The sequence below is a fragment of the Aethalodelphis obliquidens genome, unplaced genomic scaffold, assembly GCF_003676395.1.
Source record: "Aethalodelphis obliquidens isolate GAN/ISIS:26980383/991018 unplaced genomic scaffold, ASM367639v1 scaffold51, whole genome shotgun sequence".
NCBI classification, from domain to species: Eukaryota; Metazoa; Chordata; class Mammalia; order Artiodactyla; family Delphinidae; genus Aethalodelphis; species Aethalodelphis obliquidens.
The window spans coordinates 1,616,437-1,642,208 of NW_020837995.1; the positions used below are offsets into that span (position 1 = coordinate 1,616,437).

The 25,772-nt window shown below is 44.7% G+C and overlaps 1 protein-coding gene across 2 annotated transcripts in view; it reads right to left on the reverse strand.

Annotated features, from left to right (window-relative positions):
• RYR3 (ryanodine receptor 3) overlaps positions 1-25,772 on the reverse strand; it is a 557,080-nt gene that overhangs the window by 171,709 nt on the left and 359,599 nt on the right. For both annotated transcript variants that reach the window (XM_027083790.1, XM_027083789.1), the window contains exons 32-37: positions 23,765-23,930; positions 17,769-17,855; positions 17,135-17,361; positions 14,666-15,461; positions 11,457-11,657; positions 62-164 (exon numbers count right to left, since the gene is read on the reverse strand). In XM_027083790.1, coding sequence (XP_026939591.1) covers positions 62-164; positions 11,457-11,657; positions 14,666-15,461; positions 17,135-17,361; positions 17,769-17,855; positions 23,765-23,930 — 1,580 coding nt within the window. The remainder of the gene's footprint in view (positions 1-61; positions 165-11,456; positions 11,658-14,665; positions 15,462-17,134; positions 17,362-17,768; positions 17,856-23,764; positions 23,931-25,772) is intronic.

Below are 25,772 nucleotides of genomic sequence, written 5' to 3' on the forward strand. Positions count from 1 at the left end.
TTCTAACGAAGGAATCATGAACACACTTGTCTTTCATAAAGCTTTTATCTCGGAAGCTCACCGCAGTGAATGAGAAGGTCCTCGTGGAAGTCATACATCTCCTCCCGGATCTCTTCTGGGCACGGGCAGTTCTCCCCCAGTTGAAAGTTAAGAAGCATGTTGATCTTTGAGGGACAAAGAAGAACGGCTAGTTGGTTCTCAATGTCTGTCCAAAGAACTCAGATCCAATCTTAGTCAGACACCTAATATTTCTCTGCAAATTTTTTTTTAACTCGATTATTATTATTTTATTTTTTTGGTAAAGATGGCCAACATTTAAAAGTAGCTTTCTATAACTGAATCACTCTGCTGCACATCTGAAACATTGTAAATCAACTATACTTCAATAAAAAATAAAACATAAAAATTTTTAAAAAGGGTACAAACTTCCAGTTATAAGATGAATAAGTTCTGGGGATGGAATGTATAGCACAGTGACAGTAGTTAACAATACTATACTTGAAAATTGCTAAGAGAGTAGATCTTAAAAGTTCTCATCATAAGAAAAAGAAATTCATAACTATGTGAGGCGATAGATGTTAACTAAGCTTACTGTGGTGATCATTTCACAATATATATATATATATCAAATGATTATGTTGTATACCTTAAACTATACAGTGCTATGCGTTAACCAGATCTCAATAACTGGGAAAAAAACCCACTACAAATAAAAAAAGAAAAAGAAAAAATTCCAGCAATATTGCTTTGCATCACCAAGACACTGTCTCTGCTCTCCTTCTTTAGAGTAATTATTTTGGTGACTATGGCTCTAATTCCTGTCTTTAAGAAAGAATGCATGATTCTGAGAAAAAAGTCATGCACCCAGGGCATTTTAAATGATCTTTGGAGAGATGAGTCATGAGAATACAAAGACGTAAAAACTACACTAATGAAATAAAGCCATAAACTATGAGATGCTAAAAAAAAAAATAAAAGAGCTTTCACTTTTTTCTGATTGATTATAAAGGTAATTTATAATTACAATATATAATTACAATATATAATACATATATATTATATATGTATTATATATATGTACAATATATAATACATATATATACAATATATAATATATAATTATAATTATTAATTACACAAAACTTGGAGATTACCTAAAGAAGAAAATTTACTGCAATCTCTCCACTCAAAGACAGCCACTGTTTTTAGTTAATATCTTCATGTATGCAGATTGAGATCACACTCTAAATCAACTTTTTTGAAACTCAAATTTTCCACTTAATCTTTCTCGAGAATTTAAAATTTTTCCTAACCTGATCTTTAACAGGTGCATTACATTTCATCATAAGGATGAACAGCAGTTTATATAAAATGCATGTAAAATTAATGATTTGCTATGAAATATTTAAGTTGTTTTCATTTTTTTTATCCTCGTAAAATAAAGTTGGTTTGAATTTCTCTGATCGTTTTCTTAGGATAAACTCAGAGAAGCGAAATGCCTGGACCAAAAGGTTTGAACATTTTAATGGCTTTTTTTTTCCCTTATGATTTTTTTTTTACATCTTTATTGCAGTGTAATTACCTTACCATGTTGTGTTAGTTTCTGCTCAATAACAAAGCGAATCAGCTATATGTATCCATATATCCCCATATCCCCTCCCTCTTGAGCCTCCCTCCAACTCTCCCTATCCCACCCCTCTAGGTGGTCACAAAGCACCGAGCTGATCTCCCTGTGCTATGTGGCTGCTTCCCACTAGCTATCTATTTTATATTTGCTAGTATATATTAGTCCATGCCACTCTCTCACTTCGTCCCAGCATCCCCGTCCCCCTGCCACCAGTGTCCTCAAGTCCGTTCTGTACATCTGCGTCTTTATTCCTGTCCTGCCCCTAGGTTCATCAGAACCATTTTTCTTTTACAGATACCATACATATGTGTTAGCGTACAGTATTTGTTTTTCTCTTTCTGACTTACTTCACTCTGTATGACAGACTCTAGGTCCATCTACCTCACTACAAATAACTCAATTTCATTTCTTTTTATGGCTGAGTAATATCCCAGTGTATATATGTGCCACATCTTCTTTACCCATTCATCTGTCGATGGGCACTTGCTTCCATGTCCTGGCTATTGTAAATGGTGCTACAATGAACATTGTGGTACATGTCTCTTTAGAATTATGGCTTTCTCATGATATATGCCCAGGAGTGGGATTGCTAGGTCATATGGTAGTTCTTTTTTTAGTTTTTTAAGAAACCTCCATACTGTTCTCCATAGTGGCTGTATCAATTTACATTCCCACTAACAGTGCAAGAGGGTTCCCTTTTCTCCACACCCTCTCCAGCATTTATCGTTTGTAGATTTTTTTGATGATGGCCATTCTGGCTGGTGTGAGGTGATACCTCACTGTAGTTTTGATTTGCATTTTTCTAATGATTAGTGATGCTGAGCATTCTTTCATGTGTTTGTTGGCAATTGGTACACCTTCTTTGGAGCAATGTCTGTTTAGGTCTTCCACCTATTTTTGGACTGGGTTTTTTTTTTTTGATATTGAGCTGTATGAGCTGCTTGTATAGTTTGGAGATTAATCCTTTGTCAGTTGCTTCTTTTGCAAATACTTTCTCCCATTCTGAGGGTTGTCTTTTTGTCTTGCTTATGGTTTCCTTCACTGTGCAAAAGCTTTTAAGTTTCATTAGGTCCCATTCATTTATTTTTGATTTTATTTCCATTACTCTAGGAGGTGGGTCAAAAAGGATCTTGCTGATTTATGTCAAAGAGTGTTCTGCCTATGTTTTCGTCTAAGAGTTTTATAGTGTCTGGCCTTACATTTAGGTCTTTAATCCATTTTGAGTTTATTTTTGTGTATGGTGTTAGGAAGTGTTCTAATTTCATTCTTTTACACGTAGCTGTCCAGTTTTCCAAGCACCACTGATTGAAGAGGCTGTCTTTTCTCCATTGTATATTCTTGCCTCCTTTGTCAAAGATAACGTGACCATATGTGTGTGGTTTTGTCTCTGGGCTTTCTATCCTGTTCCATTGATCTATATTTCTACTTCTGTGCCAGTACCATACTGTCTTGATTACCCTAACTTTGTAGTATAGTCTGAAGTCAGGGAGACTGATTCTTCCAGCTCCGTTTTTCTTTCTCAAGGTTGCTTTGGCTATTTGGGGTCTTTTGTGTTTCTATACAAATTGTAATATTTTTTGTTCTAGTTCTGTGAAAAATGCCATAGGTAGTTTGATAGGGATTGCACTGAATCTGTAGATTGCTTTGGGTACTACAGTGATTTTCTCAATGTTGATTCTTCCAATCCAAGATCATGGTATATGTCTCCATCTGTTTGTATCATCTTAGATTTGTTTCATCAGTATCTTATAGTTTTCTGAATACAGGTCTTTTGTCTCCTCAGGTAGGATTATTTGTAGGTATTTCATTCTTTTTGTTGCAATGGTAAATGGGAGTGTTTCCTTAATTTTTCTTTCTGTTCTTTCATTGCTAGTGTATAGGAATGCAAGAGATTTCTGTGCATTAATTTTGTATCCTGCTACTTTACCAAATTCAATGATTAGCTCTAGTAGTTTTCTGGTAGCACTTTTAGGATTCGCTATGTATTGTATCATGTCATCTGCAAACAGTGACAGTTTTACTTCTTTTCCAATTTGGATTCCTTTCATTTCTTTTTCTTCTCTGACTGCCGTGGCTAAAACTTTGAAAACTATGTTGAATAACAGTGGTGAGAGTGGGCACCCTTGTCTTGTTCCTGATCTTAGAGGAAATGCTTTCAGTTTTTCACTATTGATAATGCTGTTGGCTGTGTTTGTCATATATGGCTTTTATTATGTTGAGGTAGGTTCCCTCTATGCCCACTTTCTGGAGGGTTTTTATCATAAATGCGTTTTGAATTTTGTCAAAAGCTTTTTCTGCATATACTGAGATTATCATATGGTTTTTATCCTTCCATTTGTTAATATGGTGTATCACATTGATTGATTTGCATATACTGAAGAATCCTTGTATTCCTGGGATAAACCTCATTTGATCACGGTGTATGATCCTTTTAATGTGCTGTTGGATTCTGTTTGCTAGTATTTTGTTGAGGATTTTTGCATCTATGTTCATCAGTGTATTGGCCTGTAGTTTTTTTTGTGACATCTTTGTCTAGTTTTGGTATCAGGGTGATGGTGACCTCGTAGAATGAGTTTGGGAGTGTTCCTCCCTCTGCTATATTTTGGAAGAGTTTGAGAAGGATAGGTGTTAGCTAGTCTCTAAATATTTGATAGAATTCACCTGTGAAGGCTCCTGGTCCTTGGCTTTTGTTAGTTGGAAGATTTTTAATCACAGTTTCAATTTCATTACTTGTGATTGGTCTGTTCATATTTTCTATCTCTTCCTGGTTCCGTCTTGGAAGATTTTACTTTTCAAAGAATTTGTCTATTTCTTCCTGGTTATCCATTTTATTGGCATATAGTTGCTTGTAGTAATGTCTCATGATCCTTTGTATTTCTGCAGTGTGACTTCTCCTTTTTCATTTCTAATTCTGTTGATTTGAGTCTTCTCCCTTTTTTTCTTGATGAGTCTGGCTAATGGTTTATCAATTTTGTTTATCTTCTCAATGAACCAGCTTTTAGTTTTGTTGATCTTTGCTATTGTTTCCTCCATTTCTTTTTCATTTATTTTTGATCTGATCTTTATGATTTCTTTCCTTCTTCTATTTTTGGTTTTTTTTGGTTGTTGTTGTTTTTGTTCTTCTTCTTCTTTCTCTAATTGCTTTAGGTGTAAGTTTAGGTTGCTTATTTGAGATTTGTCTTCTTTCTTGAGGTAGGATCATATTGCTATAAACTTCCCTCTTAGAACTGCTTTTGCTGCACCCCATAGGTTTTGGATCATTGTGTTTTCATTGTCATTGTTGCTAGGTATTTTTTTATTTCTTCAGTGATCTCTTGGTTATTTAGTAGCATATTGTTTAGCCTCCATGTGTTTGTATTTCTTACAGTTTTCTTTTCCTGTAATTGACATCTAGTCTCATAGCATTGTGGTCAGATAAGATACTTGATATGATTTCAGTTTCTTAAATTTACCTAGGCTTGATCTGTGACCCAAGATATGATCTATCCTGGAGAATGTTCCATGTGCACTTGAGAAGAAAGTGTATTCTGTCACTTTTGAGTAGAATGATCTATAAATATCAATTAAATCTATCTGGTCTGTTGTGTCATTTAAAACTTGTGTTTCCTTATTTATTTCCTGTTTGGATGATCTGTCCATTGGTGTAAGTGGGGTGTTAAAGTCCCCTTCTATTATTGTATTACTGTTGATCTCCCTTTTCATGGTTGTTAGCATTTGCCTTATGTATTGAGGTGCTCCTATGTTGGGTGCATAAGCATTTATAATTGTTATATCTTCTTCTTGGATTGATCCCTTGATCATTATGTAGTGTCCTTCCTTATCTCTTGTAACAGTCTTTATTTTCATGTCTATTTTATCTGATATGAGTATTGCTATTCCAGCTTTCTTTTGTTTTCCACTTGCATGGAATATCATTTTCCATCCCTTCACTTTCAGGCTGTATGTGTCCCTAGGTCTGAAGTGGGTCTCCTGTAGACAGCATATATACGGGTCTTATTTTTGCATCCATTCAGCCAGTCTGTGTGTTTTGGTTGGAGCATTTAATCCATTCACATTTAAGGTAATTATCAATATGTATGTTCCTATTCCCGTTTTCTTAATTGTCTTTTATTTGTTTTTGTAGGTCTTTTCCTTCTCTTGTGTTTCCTGCCTAGAGAAGTTCCTTTAGCATTTGTTGTAAAGCTGGTTTGGTGGTGCTGAATTCTCTTAGCTTTCGCTTGTCTGTAAAGGTTTTAATTTCTCCATTAAATCTGCATGAGATCCTTGCTGGTTAGAGTAATCTTGGTTGTAGGTTTTTTCCTTTCATCACTTTAAATATGTCCTGCCACTCCCTGTTGGCTTGCAGAGTTTCTGCTGAAAGGTCAGCTGTTAACCTTATAGGGATTCTCTTGTCTGTTATTTGTTGCTTTCCCTGGCTGCTTTTAGTATTTTTTCTTTGTATTTAGTTTTTGATAGTTTGATTAATATGTGTCCTGGCATGTTTCTCCTTGGATTTATACTGTATGGGACTCTCTGCGCTTCCTGGACTTGGGTGACTATTTCCTTTCCCATGTTAGGGATGTTTTCAACTGCAGTCTCTTCAAATATTTTCTCAGACCCTTTCTTTTTCTCTTCTTCTTCTGGGACCCCTAGAATTAGAATATTGGTACATTTAATGTTATCCCAGAGGTCTCTGAGATTGTCCTCAATTCTTTTCATTCTTTTATCTTTATTCTGCTCTGCAGCAGTTATTTCCACTATTTTATCTTCCAGGTCACTTATCCGTTCTTCTGCCTCAGTTATTCTGCTGTTGATCCCATCTAGAGTATTTTTAATTTCATTTATTGTGTTGTTCATCGTTGTTTGTTTCATCTTTAGTTCTTCTAGGTCCTTGTCAAACGTTTCTTGAATTCTTTTCATTCTATTTCTGAGATTTTGGATCATCTTTACTATCATTACTCTGAATTCTTTTTCAGGTAGACTGTCTATTTCCTCTTCATTTGTTTGGTCTGGTGGGTAAAAACCTTCCTCCTTCACCTGCTGCATATTCCTCTGTCTTCTCATTTTGTTTAACTTACTGTGTTTGGGGTCTCCTTTTCCCAGCCTGCAGGTTTGTAGCTCCTCTTATTTCTGGTGTCTGCCCCAGTTGGTGAGGTTGGTTTAGTTGTTTGTGTAGGCTTCCTGGCAGGGGGGGACTGGTGCCTGTGTTCTGGTGGGTGGGGCTGGATCTTGTCCCTCTGGTAGGCAGGGTCACGTCTGGTGGTGTGTTTTGGGGTGTCTGTGATCTTAGTATAACTTTAGACAGCCTCTCTGCTAATGGGTGGGGTTGTGTTCCTGTCTTGCTAGTTGTTTGGCATAGAGCATTCAGCACTGAAGCTTGCTGCCCGGTGGGTGGAGCTGGGTCTTAGCATTGAGATGGAGCTCTTTGGGAGAGCTCTCGCTGATTAATATTACATGGAGCACGGAGGTCTCTGGTCGCCCAATATCCTGGACTCAGCTCTCCCACCTTGGCAGCTCAGGCCTGACACCCGGCCGGAGCACCAAGACCCTCCCAGCTGCATGGCCGCTTCTTACGTCAAAGTCTCTGTGGGACCATTGCAAAGTCCACAGGCCTCTGCATGACCCAAGCACCTCTCACTACCAGCGCAGTCACGTTGGCATGCACCACCCACTAATTCCAACCGGAGCTGCCATTTTAATGGCTTTTGATATTAATTGCCAGACTGCTCTCCGGAAAGCTCACAACAATTTGCATTAATACCAAATTTATACAAGAGTGTGTATTATTTTGCCATCTCCATTATGGTAGTGAGAGTTAACATATTTTCAAATAGTTTCCAATTTAATGGGTGAAAAATGTCATATCTCTGTTCCTTTTATTTTTCATTTTTTTAAAACAGTCCTAATCTTTTTAATTAATTTATTTTATTTATTTATTTTTGGCTATGTTGGGTCTTCATTGCTGTGCGCAGGCTTTCTCTAGCTGCGGTGAGCCGGGGCTACTCTTTGTTGCAGTGTGCGGGCCTCTCATTGCAGTGGCTTCTCTTGTTGTAGAGCATGGGCTCTTGGGTGCGTGGGCTTCAGTAGTTGTGGAGCGTAGCATCAGTAGTTGTGGCTTGTGGGCTCTAGAGTGCAGGCTCAGTCATTGTGGTGCAGGGGCTTTGTTGCTCCGCGGCATGTGGATCTTCCTTGACCAGGGCTCGAATCCACGTCCCCTGATTTTGCAGGCGGATTCTTAACCACTGCATCACCAGGGAAGCCCTCTGTTCCTTTAATTTGCATTTAATTGGTGAGGTTGAACTTTGCTTTTCCACACAGAAGGACTGTTTTTATCTCACAGTTTATGTATTTTCCATCCATGTTCTTCCTCCATTTTTCTGTTGTGTGATTATCCTTCTAAAAATTAATCGGTGAGTGCTTTGCACATCTGCAGTTTATTAACTCTTGGTAATATATACTCCAAATACTTTTCCCAGTTTTTAGTGAGCTTTTAATTTTGTTTACAGAATTTTTTTTGACATGTAGGTTTTATGTTTTGCAGCCAGCCTGTCATCTTTTCCTCTATAGTTTTGTGTCAGAGATGCTTAACTGTTTCTGTGCCATGGACCACTCTGACAGTCTAGTGAAACCCATGGATTTTTTCTCAGATTAATATTTTAAATACCTAAAACAAAACAGAGAGGATTACAAAGAGAAACAATTATACTGCAATCTAGTTATCAAGATGATAAAAAACAAATTTGTGATACAGTAACATATATACAAAAAGATCTAGCAGCAGATCTCACATGCACTGTGATCTTGAAGTAGTGATGAATGCAAATGATATTTCAAGATATTAGAACTCTGTAATATGATACGAAAAAATATGTAGTTTCTGTGGGTGACAAGGTTAGGTACTTGCTTTGCCGCCTATATCAATAACTGAAAGAAATGCTCTTAGAAATTAATGAAAAGTTGGTGAAAATAAAGCTGTCACTAAGATTTCTGGATGTCTAAATTCTTCAACAGACCCATGACCCCAGGTTAGTGAATATCTCGAGGCACTGAAGTAATAGCTAGAGGTAATCTTGTCCATTTTGCTGTGTCAGGCAGAGTAACCCAAACACCAGGCAAAGGGGTATTTTCTACTTTTGTTTAGGATATCTAGGTGAAAAAAATTTACAGTCTCATTTATTAAACCATGAACCTTATTTAATATTGTTAGGAAGATACTTTTTCAAAGCTTCTACTGCAAACAAGTTTCTGGCAGAAGGTAGAGGTATTGTTTGTAATAAAATAATATTGATAAAACAGATTGGAAAAGTGATTTTTGTGGTTATTCCACAATGTTAAATTATGGTAATTATATCAGCAACATATATGGACGGGTTGTTTATTAAATAAAAATCAGATCTGAAGGTCTGATTTCAAGAATCTGAAAGTTAATTTCTTACTGAATGATCTTTCTTTTGTTGCCACACTTAGGAAGCAAGTGGTCCATCAGCCCTCAGGGCGTAACCAAAAGGGGAGTGAACTGAATTTTCTGCCAGGTCATCCCCTTTAATGAAAGTCCTTTTCAAAGTGAAAGGCTTGCAAGCTGTGCTTGGCTAATTTGCCAACAATCACTGGACTAATCTTCGCTTTACCTACTTTTGTATTTAGTTACATGCCCCAAGTATGTTTTTTTCATCTCTGAATAGTGTATGGATATAGGACTGAAAACCTCTATTTTATCCTCACAGGTTACAGAAGAATGAGGTAATCATATCACTGTTTTAAAATTCTAATTCCTATGTATCCTATATTCCCAGTGATTTTGCATTCCTCTGCCCTGAAATTGAAACCCTCCTTATCCTTTATCAATATTAAATTCTTAATTACTCAGAAAGTTCTATGGGTAGGTTCCTTCTAGAAATGAATACTCTGGGAGGGGTGGCAGATGGGACAGCTGAATTTGGTAACAGGGTCCCTGCTTTTATTTCATTTCTAGACCAGCAGCATCAGCATAGCCTGGAAACTCGCTAAACATGCAAATTCTCAGGCCTTACCTTAGACCTACTGAATTAGAAACCCTAGAGGTGGGACCAGCAATCTGTGTTTTATTCAGCCTTCCAGGGATTCTGAGGTCTGCTCAAGTTCTTGAGATACAGACTTCTGAAATGGGTCTGAAATGATTGTTCAGAGGACTGTCTAGAAGGCTAAAGAAGGAAGTGATGGTAGGTCCCAAAGATGACAGAAGAGAAGATAAGGAGGCAGAATGGGGCTAGAAGAGGGTGGAGCCAGCAGGGCCCTTCTAGGATCCAGGATCATGAGCTGTGTCTATGGGGATGACGGTGTCAGATGGACAACCAAGTCCCGGCTGGCTTGAGGAGATGTCAGAAAACATGCAGAAACTCTAGTCACTGGCTCACTGACAGAAGGTCATAGTACATGGCGTGAGGCAAATGCAAATACCTCTGACACTAAAACTAATGAGAGCTTGTAGTACTTACAGAATGTTTACTACCTGACAGATTACCTGCTAAGCAATCTAAATGAATTATCTCATAGGTTTCTCACAAACATTATCCACATTTTGCAGCCTGAAGAAACTGAGAGACAAAGAGAAGTAATGCGCCCAAGACTACCCAGTGAGTGATGGTGGAGCCGGAATGGGAGCCAGGCTCTGAAGCCAACAGCAGTGTTTTGATCACCACTTCATCCACCTTCCCATTCTTCACAAATACAAGTCAGCCTCTGCCCAGGGAAATAGGGAATGTTCGCACCTGTTGCCAGTCTAAAAGCAGCCTGACAACATCTGTAAAGCCTTCAAGAATAATTCACACTCACTGCATTTTCCTCACCACAGTGCAAAGTACCTGCTCTCACCAATCCACAGGGCCTTCGCATTTTGCCTCTAGCAAAGAGATGTGAAGCTCTGTCTGCTCTGTATCAAGGCCAGTATCATTCAAAGGAATCTTAAAAAGCCAAGATAGGTGGTTCATTTTTAAGCCAATATAAGTATCTATAGCCTATAAACTGGGTTTTAGGAACGTAACTGGACCATGCTGTGGTGGCCTCGCCATTGTTACAAAATGGTGGTAACTATATCGACAACAATTTATGGATAGGCTGCTTATTAACTATATGTAAGATCCAAAGATTTGGTTTCGACGACAGAAAATGAATTTCTTCACTGGAAGATCTATCTTGTCTTTTGAAACTGAGGGAGCTGTGACAAATGGCCTGCAGGATATACGTGAGCGGCCGAGCAGCGGCGACGGGTGGAGACCATTATTTTATAAGCTGTCCCTCCCTCATCTGCAAGTTTCTCACCAGGATTTTCATTCTTTTCAAAGCAGCCTTTCAACCTGGATGAGGCTGACTACGAGGTGGGGTAGCGCAAAGAATGGAGAAACACATCCGAAGAGAGGACTCCCTCATCCATGTCGTGCCCTCCAGGCTTCCTGGGGCTGCGGTGGGGGGATTCCAGAGGGTCTCGGTCAAGGAAGACCGTGCACCCACCCTCACGAGTCAGGAAATGTGGACCACATTCTGTTGATCTCTGCTGGAGAGTAGAGTTCTGACTTCTGGAAGGACTGGACAGAAATGCTTCTAAGGGTAGAAGCTGGATCCTAACAGAGACAGGAGTGGTGGCATGAGCGAGTGACGGAAAGGAGGAAGCCTGGCTCTGTGTGTGGTTTTGGAAGGTTATCTTTCCACCCAAGACAGCTGGCCGAGGCTTCCCAGTTGTCTCAGCACAGGACTAGCCTGTCTCCTGGTGCTGGCCGGGGTCTTTCAACCTCCCAGGAAGGCTTTGCGTACCCTGCTTTGTCGGGTTCAAGCTCTTCCCTAGGAATGGGATGGAGGCTCAGAAGGGGCTTCTCACCTGCTCCTGCGGGGGTGAGCGGAACTCCCTGGTCTTCCGGGCAGTCAGGGCCGCAGACATGTTCAGGGCCTGCATGAGTTCGTTGTAGCGGAACTTCTGATTCGCCTGGAGCTTGGAGACATAAATGTCGCCAAAGGCCACGATGGCCTCCACCCGGTGTTGCAGCTCACAGTCACAGAGATAGCTGAGGAGCTCACACATCTGCAAAAGTGTACACACACGTGAATATAATAATACTTCATGTACATTGGTGAAGCGGCTATCATCCCCATTCTACAGATGGTAACACTGAGACTTAGGCGATTTAAGGAACTTGCCCAGTGTCACACAGTAAGCATAGAGCTATTACTGGAATCCAAGTTGGCCATTACTAGATGACTCTGGATTAGTACTTGAACCCAGAGCCCAGCTCTTTACCGCTGAGCCAGGAGAACAACAGGAAAATGAGCTCATTAAACACCGAGCGTGTCTGCCTGTGGAGACAGAGAACAGCATGTAGGAGAGCGTTTTCCCAGGGCTCTAAGCTTAGTACGGAAACCACCACTGAATGGTACATATGAGCACTGGGTCTCCTTCCTGACATCTTCTGGTGCTGGATGATGGGAAAGCGAGACTTCTGCTTCCCTCCCCATGTTTCACTGTTTTTGTTTATCAGCACTGTTTTTCTATGATCGATTGATATAATTAATCTTATCGCCATTAGAATTTATACTAATAAGAAAAAAATAGCCCTACCTTACTGAGCACTAGCTACGTGCCAGACACTGTGCCCGGCACTTGCCATACTTTATGTGGGTTCCTCATATTTTTACTAAAGCAGAAGTTCTATTTACCCACCTCCACTTAACCCATCACACGTGACTAAAGAACACTCTCCAGGGCTTCCCTGGTGGCGCAGTGGTTGAGAGTCCGCCTGCCGACGCAGGGGACACGGGTTCGTGCCCCGGTCCGGGAGGATCCCACATGCCGCGGAGCAGCTGGGCTCGTGAGCCATGGCCGCTGAGGCTGCGCGTCCGGACCAAGAACACTCTCCACTGTGTCTGGGCACAGACAAGCCCCTGGTGGTGGGGTGCTGTCACCTAGCAGGACAGTCTCTGCACATCTGCCCACCTCTGCTCCAGCCAGGTAAACTGGGACCCAGAGCTTATGCTCGTCCTACTTGTGATTATAATTACAACATTTAAAGTCATGTGGGTGAATGAAATAGGAAAACTAAGTTGAACGACTAGGGAACATCTGTGAAAGGCGAGTTTTTTTTTTAAAAAAAATGCTAAAATTGAGTGTGAGTTAGACAACTATAAAAAGTTGGGGAAAATCATAAAAATCTAGAAGCATTTTGCACTCAGGTTGCTTTCGATTACCTCTAAATCTGCAGCCTACCTTAAAGACCCCAAAGTTGTAATCATAGATGGTGCATGACAGGTGTCATCCACGGAAAAGAGGGGACTCTATGTGCCCGTCAGGGACTCACATTAAAGAAGAGGTCTTGCCCCAAATCATGTGCATATAGATACCTGCTTCAATTAAACTGGCTACTGCAGGCATACTTATTTTCTTAATTTTAGAGTTAAGAAAAGTTACAATAAAATAAGCCAACTCTTAGTTTTGACATTTTCCTATTGTTTGTCTGCTTTATCTCATTTATTTCTGCTCTAATATTTATTTCCTTCCTTCTGCTAAATTTGGGCTTGGTTTGTTCTTTTTCTAGCTCCTTGAGGTAAAAAGTTAGATTATTTGAGATCTTTCTCCTTTTTTTAATGTAAACATTTATTGCAATGTACTTCCCTCTTCTATTTTTGCTGCATCCCATAGGTTTTGGTAATTTTTGTTTTCATTTACATTTGTCTTGAGGTAACATCTTTTTTTAAAAAAATTAATCAATTATTAAAAAAAAAAAAAAAAGAAGAGGTCTTGGCCCTCCATCAGAATAGCACATTTCTATGTTTTAATAAAATATTTAAGGTACATATGTAAAATTTGTTGTACTTCTCCTCTATATTCAATGTTTTGATGAAATGGCCACCTACCAATCCCATCATATTGGATAAGAGAGCTTTGACTGCAGATTTTTTTTTTTGCGGTACACTGGCCTCTCACCGTTGTGGCCTCTCCCGTTGCGGAGCACAGGCTCCGGACGCGCAGGCTCAGCGGCCATGGCTCACGGGCCCAGCCACTCCGCGGCATGTGGGATCCTCCCGGACCGGGGCACGAACCCGCGTCCCCTGCATCAGCAGGCGGACTCTCAACCACTGCACCACCAGGGAAGCCCAGATTATTTTTTATAATATATTTTATGGTCAAATATGTTTCAAATTATATTTTTTAACAACACGCTTTAATATTATGTTTTACTATATCATCATCCACATTTTACAAATCATAAAGCCAAGACTGATGGGCTCCTGACTTGGCAAATCTATTTAGCTAGTAAGTGGCTGAGGCACAGGAAGTGAAATCCAGGGATGCCTGAACCAGGGTCACTCCACTAAGATCAACTGCTCTCCTCTATTTCTTTTCTTTTCTCTTTTTTTACTTTCTAGACAATTTACTGAAGTATAAGTGAAGTATATACTGAGGATTTACAGTGTTGTGTTAATTTCTCCTCTATTTGTTTTCATTTCTCTCTTCTCAGTGCTGAGAAGACAAAGGTCACCATCCTCTTCCGTGCATCACTGACGCTAGCTTACGTCTGGTAAGACTAAGCTGCGCGAGGGGGCAGCTCTCAGTGAGCAGGACGCCCAGCGCAGATGGCACTTTCTCTGAGTGCCAGTGTGACAGGTTCACGTCAGGCTTGTGATCGGAGCACGGCAATGAGAGTGGCTGATGAGTGTGGTCATTCTACAAGCCAGTTCCTTTGGTCAACTCCACAGCCAAAGGCTCCTCCCCGTCTCCAGACAAGATGTCACAGATGAGCGCTTTAGTCGCAAAGGGTAGCAGAGAAGATCAGGGAAAATCCATCGCTGGGATCAGAAAAACAGTTCTAAAGCACACGCTTTATTGACGAGGGCTGGTATTTTCGTTTTGGTTTGGGGAGACTTAGGGAGTACCTTCCAGCTCAGAAACAAGCAGGACCAGTGGGCGCTCTCCCTGAGCATCTCTGCTACACTCCACGTTCAAGCCAATGCCCACAGTCCTGGCGTCACCACCAGGCTGCACTGTCACCCTCCCCAGCTCTTTCCAAGGGCAGGATGCTGGTCGCCCCGAGTTACCTGCAGCTTGACGGACTCCGGTAATCGGGTCTGCAACAAGCCTTTGACGGGAGCCTCCTTGCTGGCCTTTTCCCCAGCCTCCACAGCCTTCTCCTCCACCTGGGTCACCTCCTCCTTCTCTGCTCCGTCCTGTGTGTCCCCACTGTGCTCCCCAAACACGGAGGGGTCGATGACAAGGAGGATCTGCCGAACATCGTCATCGTCAAACACCCCCATGACCAGCAGGGTTCCGATGAGTTTCAGCACAGGCACGAACTGGAACTCCACGGACCCCCCGACGGGGTCCCGGATGTGAGCCCCACTGCACCGCACTGCCTCCGTCAGCATGCTCAGCGCCTTCGTCTTGAGAAGCTCCAAGGGAATCTCGGGGCTCTGCTTCTGGTGTTCCTCGCTGGTCATGACGAAGCAGGCGGGGGAGAACCTGAACCCTGGCTTGAGGCACGTTCTCGGGCCCACCCCAGGGAGCCCATGCCTCTTGGACTCGTCCGGGTACAGGCGGATTTTCCTGGTGCTGCTGGTGATGGGGATGATGTACTCATTCTTCATCATCAGCTTCCTCTCCTTAGCGCTGGCCAGGTGGATGCTGATGAGAAGGTCATAGAAGCCGGAGCGCAGGAAGCCAGGGAGGTACTTGTTGTCAATGGCGTAGAAGAGCTGGGAGAGGTCCACGTGGCTGCACAGGGCGTAAGCCACCCGGCTGTTTCCCAGGGCGCACAAGGCGCTGTAGAGTCTCAGCGTGTGGTAATGGAACCACATGAGGTCCTCCTTCTCGCAGAGCTCCAGGATGTCCACACACCTGAGGAGGAGACAAGCAGTCAACCACTCCAGGGGGAGAAAACTGTGGCAGAATTCAGCAGAGCGCTGACCCTCGGAATCCCCACGCGTCTCACCCGAGCCAAGGAAGGCAGAGCGGGTAGAAGCCTGGAGGAGTCTCTCACGGGTTATCATTCGTCCCACTATTTCTAACTATGAGGGTCTCAAAAGTCTGTGAGACTTAAAAGCCACTAGCTTACCAAATATCAAAGTCCCCACTGTTAGGGAAAAACCCAACTCAGAACTGAAAACATTCAGGTACATGACAGGTGACTCGGTCCTCTTATTTGTAGGCTCAAGGGGATCCTCTGTTTCCTGATTTAAGAGCCCCTCAGAAGACGTAGCTAAAGCCCTCCCATCAATTTACCATCTGCCTCATCTATGGAATCTCCAGTTTACCATCAGCCATGGGGCTATCCTTTTCCTGAAAACAAACACACACCCGCGCTCTTGTCCAGAGAGGAAACGCCTTCCAACCTGTGATGAGTTGGCGTAGTCAGGTAGCCAGTTCACTTTCTCCATCCTGACTGTAGAGATCTATTTGCTGTGTATTATTCCCTTGTGTGCGGGGGCCCGGGGCTCTGATCTCTGCTTAGATTTTTCCATTTTGTCTTGCTTCTCACTGAGAACCTGAGGACACTTTGCAATTGGCTTACTTGGCTGGTCTCCTGGTCTTTGCTGCTCCTTCTCTACACTAGTCTGCCCTTCTGCTGCCCATGACCCAGTGGAATACCTAAATGTGAGCTGTGCCGGTGTCAAACACCTCCATCCTCTATTGCTTTATCTTTTCAGTCCAAGAGATCAAGGGGTAATAACATCCATAAAAATAAAACTTACTTAATTTTTTTCTATGGACAGAAACTGAACTAGATTTTCCCTACACAATTTAATGTTTTCTCTCTCAGCAATCCTTTGGGTGGGCATTGATCTCACTGTACTGATGAGAAGACTGAGGCCTGGAGTGCATGAGTAACTCACTCAAGGCCACGCAGCCAGAAAGTGATAGCGCTGGAATTGAATCTAGGTCATAATCCAGGAGCACCTCTTTTTTTTAATTTTTATTTTAATTTTTATTTTTTTCGGTACACGGGCCTCTCACTGCTGTGGCCTCTCCCGTTGTGGAGCACAGGCTCCGGACGTGCAGGCTCAGCGGCCATGGCTCACGGGCCCAGCCGCTCCACGCCTCCCAGACCGGGACACGAACCCGTGTCCCCTGCATCGGCAGGTGGACTCTCAACCACTGAGCCACCAGGGAAGCCCCAGGAGCACCTCTTAAAGAGTGAGGACCAGGAGCCTGATTCTTGGTTCTCTAAGCAAGCTAGGCATGCCTCATTCTTCCCCTTCTTGCCATCAATAACATATAATTTCTGAGCCACGCTAGGGTTTGTAATTAAGCGCATGGAAATATCCCTGAGCGCAGGTACTTGGAGCTACAGTGAAAGCCCCGTGGCAGACACGTCACTGTGAATATCGTGCTGTTTCTGAGTGAATAATCAAAGTGGGGAAGGGAAAGAAGAGAAACCGAGGCTTCGGGGCCATCAGCAGTCGTCTTGGGCCCTTTGCCAATGAGGATGATCCTCCTTCCCTCCTGGGCTTGCTGGGTACTGCTTCCCTGCCTCCCGGGCCCGGCCCTTCCTCTTTGGGCCCCCCCACTACCTGTTCTCCTCGGGGATGTAGAGCGCCATCATCTGTAGAGGCTCCAGGCACTGCACCACCCAGCCATGGCGGTCGCTCACCCGCTCCGTCTCCACCTTCAGGAAGCTGCTGGGCATGCGGCTCCAGAGGACGGGCTGGATGGTTTGGACGTCCAGCCGTGGTGGGCACTGCGGGACGGGGTTTTTCTCTTCACTCTTAAATATGGCTGCCGACAGGGGCATGGCGTTCTGGGGCAAGGCAGAAAGGCATCAGGGAGGAGAATACACGTGCAACACAGAGATGCTCAGTGGCTGGACAATACACCCGGCCCATGTTGAACAAAAGGATGAGCATATATTAAAAAGAGACAAACGCATCCAGGGCAACGAGGGCTTCACCGGCATCAATGAAGACCTGACATAATGGGTTATGTGAACATTCATTAATTCTTTCGGTACTCAACAGAAGTGGGAGAAGGGGAAAGTGGGAACCTATCTACTGTTGCATGAATTTCACATGGAAGTGTAGACGTTTGGGAGGCATATGAGAAGCAAGAGGTGACAGATTCCCGATTTTCTCAGGCCTGAGCTTCTCCCCCTAATGGTCAGCATGCCCCCTCATGTCACAGATATTAGATGAGGGGACAGATACATACCTTCAGCTTCCCAAGTTCAAACTGAAACAAAGAGGTGCTTGTAGGCTGCAGGAAGACCGCTGGAAACACCTTGGTATTGGGCTCCACCTGGAAAGCAAAACAAATCCAGATGTTTGCCCAGAATTATAAACCCACAGGGGGCTAAGTCATGGGTGTTTCAATCAACACCCTCACTCCAACTTGAGCTGAAAGAGGGCAGTTAACGGGCTGCTGATTGCCCACTGCTCAGAGATTCCCAGAGACCCGGTGCCTAACCGTAGCTACTGTCACTGCTCCCACCTTCAACACTCCCTTCCTCTCTCCACTCGGGGCCGAACGATCTCACGCCCTTTCATTTCCTCCCTCGGGTAACCAAAGCCAGCAGCTTTCTGCAGTGCTCAGGGGAGCAACCCACCGGCCACCGAAGGCAGGGCCTGCTCTGGTCACAGAACGAGCTGAGGCGCTGGCTCTTCACAGAGCACGGAGACCGCCCCCCCGCAGGCCCACAGCAAGCACCACCATCTATCATTCCCGCCCTGGAAGGTGACAAGGGAGGGTGGTGCGGTGGCTTCAGTATTCTTTCTCAAGGCACACGGGCGTCAGTCAGGCAAAGCCGGGGGGACCTACAGCAGAGCGTCGCAACCTCAGCCCTACTGATAAATGTCTCCAGAGTTGTCAAGTGTTCCTGAAGGGAAAAGTGCCCCCACTCGAGAGCCCGCTGTGCAGGCAGGGACCACGCGGCGCTTCCCTGGAATTACATGAAGAGGCTGCACCTGGAGCCTCTCTCCTCCCTCAAAACCGTTCCCTCTCACTTGGCTCCTCTGGACTTCTCTCCACCCCTTCCTCACTCTCCACGATTTTAGTTCTTACATTAAAAGGTGCGGGATTCACCAGCTGCCTTTTAGCTGCCACTGAGATGAGGCATGTGGATTGATTTACTTATGACATCAGGGGCTCCACTTATCCCTTGCTCACCTTGACGTCGGGCTTTTGATCAGACTCGGAGGACCACGGAAGAAGAAATGGAACTTTAATTCCACCAACTAAAGTCCTTTGCCTTTAAGCAAATTCAGACATTAGGACATTCTTGCAACTCTCCCGACCCGTCACATTAGGGGCTGCTGGGTATTGGGAACATACCCTAAAAGTGTCCCCCAATGAGTCACCCTCTTGTACAATCCCCTCTCCTAGAACCTGTGCCTTGTTTCCAGCAAACAGCATATGGCAAGAAGCGACTGTCATGCCCTTGATTGGGTTACATTGTAGAAGACTCCTTCTCAGCAGATGGGAGAGGAAGGTGGTCCAGATAGCCTCGGAGAAGTAAACTGCTACGTTGCCAGAGGGCCATGTGACAGGAGTTCCGGGGGGGGGGGGTCTCATGGGGCTGAGAGTGGCTGGCCCCTGGCTTCAGCCAGCAAGAAATGGAGCCCTAGTTCTACAGATGTAAGCAAATGAATTCTGCCCACAACCATGTGAGCTCAGAAAAGGACCCCGAGCTCCAGAAAGGAATGCAGCCTGGCTGACACCTTGACCGCAGCCTTGTGTGACGCTGAGCAGAGGACCCAGCTAAGCTGTGCCCTGACTCCTGGCCCGTGGACACTGTGGGACAATAAGTGAGTGCCTTTAAGTCACTGAGTTTGTGGCAATTTATCAGGCGATAGAAAACGAATAGAGCAGTTTTCCTTTCTGCCGGGTTATTTGTTACTGGTTTCTTGTAAATAATGAACTTCCTCAATGCATTTAGACATAAGAATTATAAACATACATTTTTATGGCTGGAAGTGACTTAAAAGATTGCCTGGTCCAGTGCTATCGTCGGCTCACGATGAAGAGGCCAGACTGCTTAGACCCCAGGCGTGCACCCAGCACATGTCATCTGAGCACACTGTAGTAGGCTTACGTTTCGGATCAAACATTTGCTTTTACCTGATGCTTCAGGTACCCGTGGGTGATGTGAAGGGATGATGCCAGTGAAACCAACAGGTAGGGAGAGGGCTGCTAGAACTGCCTAGGCTACGTCTGAAATAAGCTTTGGTAAGGACATTCAACAATCATTTAGTGCCTATCCCGTACCTTCTTTGTGCCAGGATCTGGGTTTATGGGTGAGAGACACATATGGGAAATTCTGATTTGATGCTGTGTGACTCTGGCCACAAGGCAAGACTCATCTCTGGTCTGGCCCCAGATTTCTCAAATACCCAACAGGTAACATCTAGAAAAATGTGTGAACTTGAAGCAAGCAGAGGGCTGGCAGCTGAGAAAACTTCACCTGGACCAGCCAGATGAAGAGAGAGAGAAATGCATTCAGCCAGAGGTTTTCTTTGCTGAGCTAAATTGTACCAGTATAGGGAGCGACAGGCTGAAGAGGGTGGTACCTTTTTAGGTCCCTCAGGAATTGCCCCTGCAAACTTCATAAACTACCCAGTCAAATGCCAGGGCCCTCCTCAAATCTCCTTGCAGAGAGGAGGTCCTTGAAAGCATCTAGGATGGGTGCCCTGGGATGGGTTTATTTCTACCGTGCAGAGTACACTCCCACCACGATGAACAATGAAAACGTCCCTTCAATCACTAAAATAACAAGAACACACAAGGGTGGGCTCCTGATGGGTGTACATAAGGAGAGAAACTGCAACTGGTGGTGTGGTAAGTGGAATACTAGACGGCCCTCCTGACCCCTGGGGTTAGTCCCCCGATCGTGTATGTCACAGGGCAAAAGGGTTTCTGCAGATGTTAGTGAGGCTACTGGCCAGCTGACCTTAAGATAGACAGAATATCCTGGTGGGCCTAATCCAATTGCACGAGCCCTTAAAAAAGCAGGCGTTTTCTCCTGCTGGGGGCAGAAGGGAAAATCAGAGAGAGTCTTGAAGCCCGAGAAGAACCAGATGCGCCCTTGTTGGCTTTGAAGATGGAAGGGGCCACGTGAGAGGGAATGTGGGCACCTCTGGAAGCAGAGAGGGGTTGGCCAGCAAGAAAACGGCGACTTTGGAACCTCAGCCTACAACCACAACTGGATCCTGCCGACAACGTGAAGGAGCTTGCGGGGGATGCTACCCAGAGCCTCAGGACAGAGACGGCTCATTCCAGCCGACACCTTGATTTCCGGCCTTGCGAGAACCTGGGCAGAGAACCCAGTCAAATCTACAGAACTATGAAATGATACATGGATGCTGTTTTAAGCTGCTAAGTTTGTGGTAACTTGTCAGGCAGCAATGAAAAAACTAGTGGCTTCCCAGCCGAGTTGGTCAGTTTGATAATAAATACTTAGCAAGCACTCACTAGGTACCAGGTACCGTCTCATGTGTTAGGGGATGCAGCAGTGAACCTGAGAGATGGCCTCTCCCCTCAAGGAGCTTACATTCTGGAAGGGGAGGCTGCATTCTAATGGAATAAGCAGTGAGCCCAGACTTGAGGCTGCCACAAAGTGCCACGGACATTCTTCCCTTTGTGTTTAAGGTACCTTTTATCACTGGCTGCTATGTTTTGTCTTTGCAACGACAGACATTCTATTTCTAATCACGTGTGAAGGTCAGGGCATAGGAACTAGCCTGAATTGAAGGGTAACCCCTCTCGTAAATCGGAATCTCACGGCTGGCTCTGCTCTTGGAGCAGTGTGGCCGGAGTGGCAGCAACTGAGGAGTATCTCTTGTACATACATTTTATTTCTCATTTCTCCCATGATTACATTAAGTGAGACAGAAAAAGCTTTTCAAATCGCGTAGCAGTATTTAACGGGGAGGTCTAGAAACATTGTTTGAGAGAACCCTCTTCTCATTGTTTTGGTTACTGGTCCTTTCTGAATGGAAAGCCAGTATATAAATATTGCTGCCCTGCTCCTCTTGAGATGATTGAAAAATGAAAATGGCTACAGCTGCAGAATAACAATTATCCCACTGCTGGGAGCCCAGACGCATGGCTGGACACGTTACTGTCTCACGGGAATGAGAAGGGTGCTGGGTGGGTATGAGCCTCCCGAGGGTCCGTGCTCAGAGTCGTGACCTCCTCCCCGTTCCCACCTCAGGGTGGGAGTGGGTTTGGACCCCTGAGCAGAGTCATCAGGATCTGTACGCATATGGAGTCACGCCAGGCATCCCGGGGTGCGGGTGTCAACATGCAGCTCAGACAGCTGACCAGCCCAGTGTCATGTGTGAAAGATGGGATACAAATGTGTTCTGCTCTTTGTTGTAACATCTTCTCACCGTCGTGGGCTGTTTCCTGAAGCAGGCAAGTCACTGCTGCTGCAGATGCCATGGGCTATTTATTTATTTATTTAGGGACCTTAAAAGTGATTCGATGCTTTGGAGCTCTCTGTAGCTCAGGGAGGACCCTTCAGTCAAACTCATTTCAAAAGTTAATGGGAAAAAGCTAACGGATTCTGAAGGACGGCAGTAATGTGCACAAGCCTCCTCTCGGTACTGGTGGGGAAGGGAACGTGGAATCACGAGAAAGTACTGGAAGAATACTTCAGAGCCTGGCTGTGCGGAGGCCTCTTCCTGGGAGCGGCTCGTGGGTGGTAGTGATGATTCCACTTCTTCCCAGGAGGAAGAGTAGGTGTGCAGGGGGCTACCCCCTGCAGGAGGTCCTGGAGAGGACCGCCACACCAGCAGGCCGTCCCTGGCCCCCAGGAAGGGCTCTGCCCATCTGATTTTGGTCACCTAACATTTCAGACACTTGCTGCCAAGGGGCTTTTCAGCCCAGAGGCTGTAACCTGGGGCTGATTCTGGAATCTGGGGTTTTAGCCCTTTACACAGGAGCCGGATGCTTTCAGTCCGCTGTAGCTGGGTAACCTTCCCTGGACGCTGCCTGCCACTGTCCTGGTCAGAACTCTTCAGGAGTTCCACATTTCTTCCTAATGCCTCCCTACCTTTCCAAATTTGTGACTATGAACCATAACCCATTCTATTCTGTCCATCGTTCCTCAAACATACACTATGCCCCCGTCTCCATTACGCTTCTTGTGCCATTCTTTCAATCTGGTACACTCCTCTCTCTCCCCCTGGAAGAATTCTTTGTTTCAAAATCAAGATTTCTCTGTAATAAACCTTTTCTTGATCACTCTCAATGGAAGCAGGCTCTTCCTTCTCTGAACTCGGATAACACTCTGTCCACACGTCCATGAGGCTCTCCATTCTACCCTTGGAGTGTCAAGAAGGAAATCTGACTTCCTAACTTAGCCTGTCTCACAGTACGCTCTGTAGAACTCTAGGCTTATAGAAGATTACTAATTGTTAAAAAAAAAAAAAAAAAAGCTCTTCTTGGTTAAATAATATGAGAAATGCTTGGCTAGGTTTCTTTCTGAAGCATTCCTTAAAGTTTTCCTGTACTAACACTCACTGCGAAACTTCCAAAGGAGGATATAACTTGTGGCATTTCCCAAGCTTACTTGGCCATCAGAGATGAAGCTTAAAGGAGATTAGGCTTCTTGTGGTTAATGAGGGGTAAACCTACGTGGGTATAATTAATGGCTTCTCCAAGTAGTTCTGTCGAAGTTCATAGTCAATGAAAGAGAAAGATAAATTATTTATGTAAATGCATTTTAAAGCACCCTGTAAAGAAGCCACAGTGAATGAGAATAACCTTTTATTGCAAAGGGAACACTCCCTTGGCAGATCAATCAGTTTTTATAGGTCTATATTTTGAGCACAGAAGTTCCTTAAAGTGAGGAGTATCTCTGTTGACCTTTTAAACTTTGCATCTTATATAGTGTAGGTAACATGAAAGTCGCACAAGAAATACTGATGGAACCAACAAATAACCTTTTAGAGCCCATCACCAAGGAAAAGCCTTCTCATCTTCTACAAGGATGACCAGCATTTCTGATCAACCAATAAATGAGATCTTTCCCTCTCTGAACAAAAGGAAGTCATTTTACTCTTGTCTTCCTAGACGGCACAGGACCACGTGGGTACATCAACTCCATGTGCTGTGGTGGGGATGCCACCTATGGAGAAGGCTGAGGAGCTGTGCCCTGAGCACCAGGCCGGCGATGCTGCTGTCACGGCCCCAGGAGCCGCCCCTACCTGGTAGCAGGTGCCGAGTTCCCTCCCGTTGGCCGAGAAGGACAACATGCCCATTGCCAGATCCACGAGGCAGCCGATCTCTAGGTCCACGTTGCTGCGACTTGCTCTTTGGGACGTGGCCACGATGTCCCCACCCCAGACCATGTAGCAGTTGCTGCGCTTCACACTAGGAGCCAGAGAGAGGAAAAGGCACAGAATCTGGACTGGGGGCGGTTTGGAATCAAGACTCAGGATTGAAATGCCCCCAAAGCTTCCAATGAAGCTTTCCAATCAGCCCCGAATAACTTTTTTTCCTTAAATGAATGCACTCAGTTTAGGAATGTGGCACTCTATCTGCTTCACAGAGCAGAGGGTTCAGGCAAGTTGTTTCCTGGCCCATCATCCATTCATGTTTCTGAAACAGATGATGGGGACGGTAGTACTCCCACCTTAGAAGTGGGAGATACATGTGCAGAGAGGATGACTACCTCAGGCGGACTTAGAGAGGAATTTGGTATAAGAGGCAGGAACAAGAACTCTGTGTCCTCAGTTCCATTTCAGTGCCAGGGCAAAAGGCCATTTAACACTTGAGAACTCAGGCCCACATTCCCTAGGATGGCAGGCCTGGGCCCCAGGAAGACTTGCAAAGTAGATAAAGTTAGTCTCTGATGGCCTCCCACCTCCTGATCTGTACTACCCCCCCACCCCCACCCCAGCTCCCTGGAGCCCTACCCCCTGCACTCTTCACCACCTACCAACCTGGGTCCCTTTCTCAGCTAGCTGGCTACCACCCCCCAGAAAGAAAACTCCACCGTAGGCATTTAGCTTTAAAAGCCAACTATAATAACTAAAAAGCCTTTCAACTCCAAAGCCTGTTTTTTATTTTTTGCGGTACGTGGGCCTCTCACCGTTGTGGCCTCTCCCGCTGCGGAGCACAGGCTCCGGATGTGCAGGCTCAGCGGCCATGGCTCACGGGCCCAGCCGCTCCGCGGCATGTGGGATCTTCCCGGACCGGGGCACGAACCCGTGTCCCCTGCATCGGCAGGCGTACTCCCAACCACTGCACCACCAGGGAAGCCCCAAAGCCTGTTTTTTTAATGGTAAGATTTCACACCCTGGGTGGGCTTTGGAGAAGTGCTATGTGGATCCCCAGAGCCCCTCACGATGGCTGCGGGCAGGAGGCAGCTGGTATGTCTCTTCCTAAGCCCAGTCCTGGTGTGGCTCATCTGAGGGACCCAGTTGCTTAAAGTAACACCAAGTGATTTGTCTCAGGCTGAAGGAGAGAGTGACTCTATACGGGATGCTAGAGCAGCCCCTTTAAACTTCCTAAGGTCAATCTGATCTGGCCTTGGAAAGCCCAGAGTTTGATTAGAATTCTCCCAGTTTTTTTCCGGTTCTAGAAGCCCATCACTTTCCCAGACAACTAGAAATCCCGTTTGTAAGCATTCCTTCACCTCCTCCCCTCGACCCTCCTCTGCGGCACCAGTCAGGCTGGTTTCTCAGGGTGAATGCCCACAGGCAGGGCCAGTGCAAATTGCTCATTCCAAAGAGTTATAGCCATTGCTAGATTTCCACTAAGGTCAAACTGTGGCGATGTCATTACTTCTTTTCAGTGATTAAAGTACGAAGTACACTAATGACTACAGAATTCAATTAATAAGGTACAGAAGCCGCAGGAGTGTCAAGTGCCACACTTTGGTCATATTTCAAAGGGTCCATGTTTGAAATGCCTGAAAACATCCGAAAATCGATCCTGTGTTTACTTATTGCACAAGACAAAGAACTAAGAGTTACTGAGCACCTGCTATCTACTGCGTCTTACGCTAGGTGCCGATGTGTCAGTTAATTTTCACAAATGTGGTCACTGAGGCTCAGATAAATAAAATAATCAGTCTGGCATGGCAGAGCGAGCAAACGGGAGCAACAGACCCAGCTGGGACGAGACTGTGCTTTTTGTTCTTTTGGCTGAAGAGCAAAGTCTGGAGCGGTCAACTGCTTTCGCATACTTTCCTTTAAACCAAACCAGATG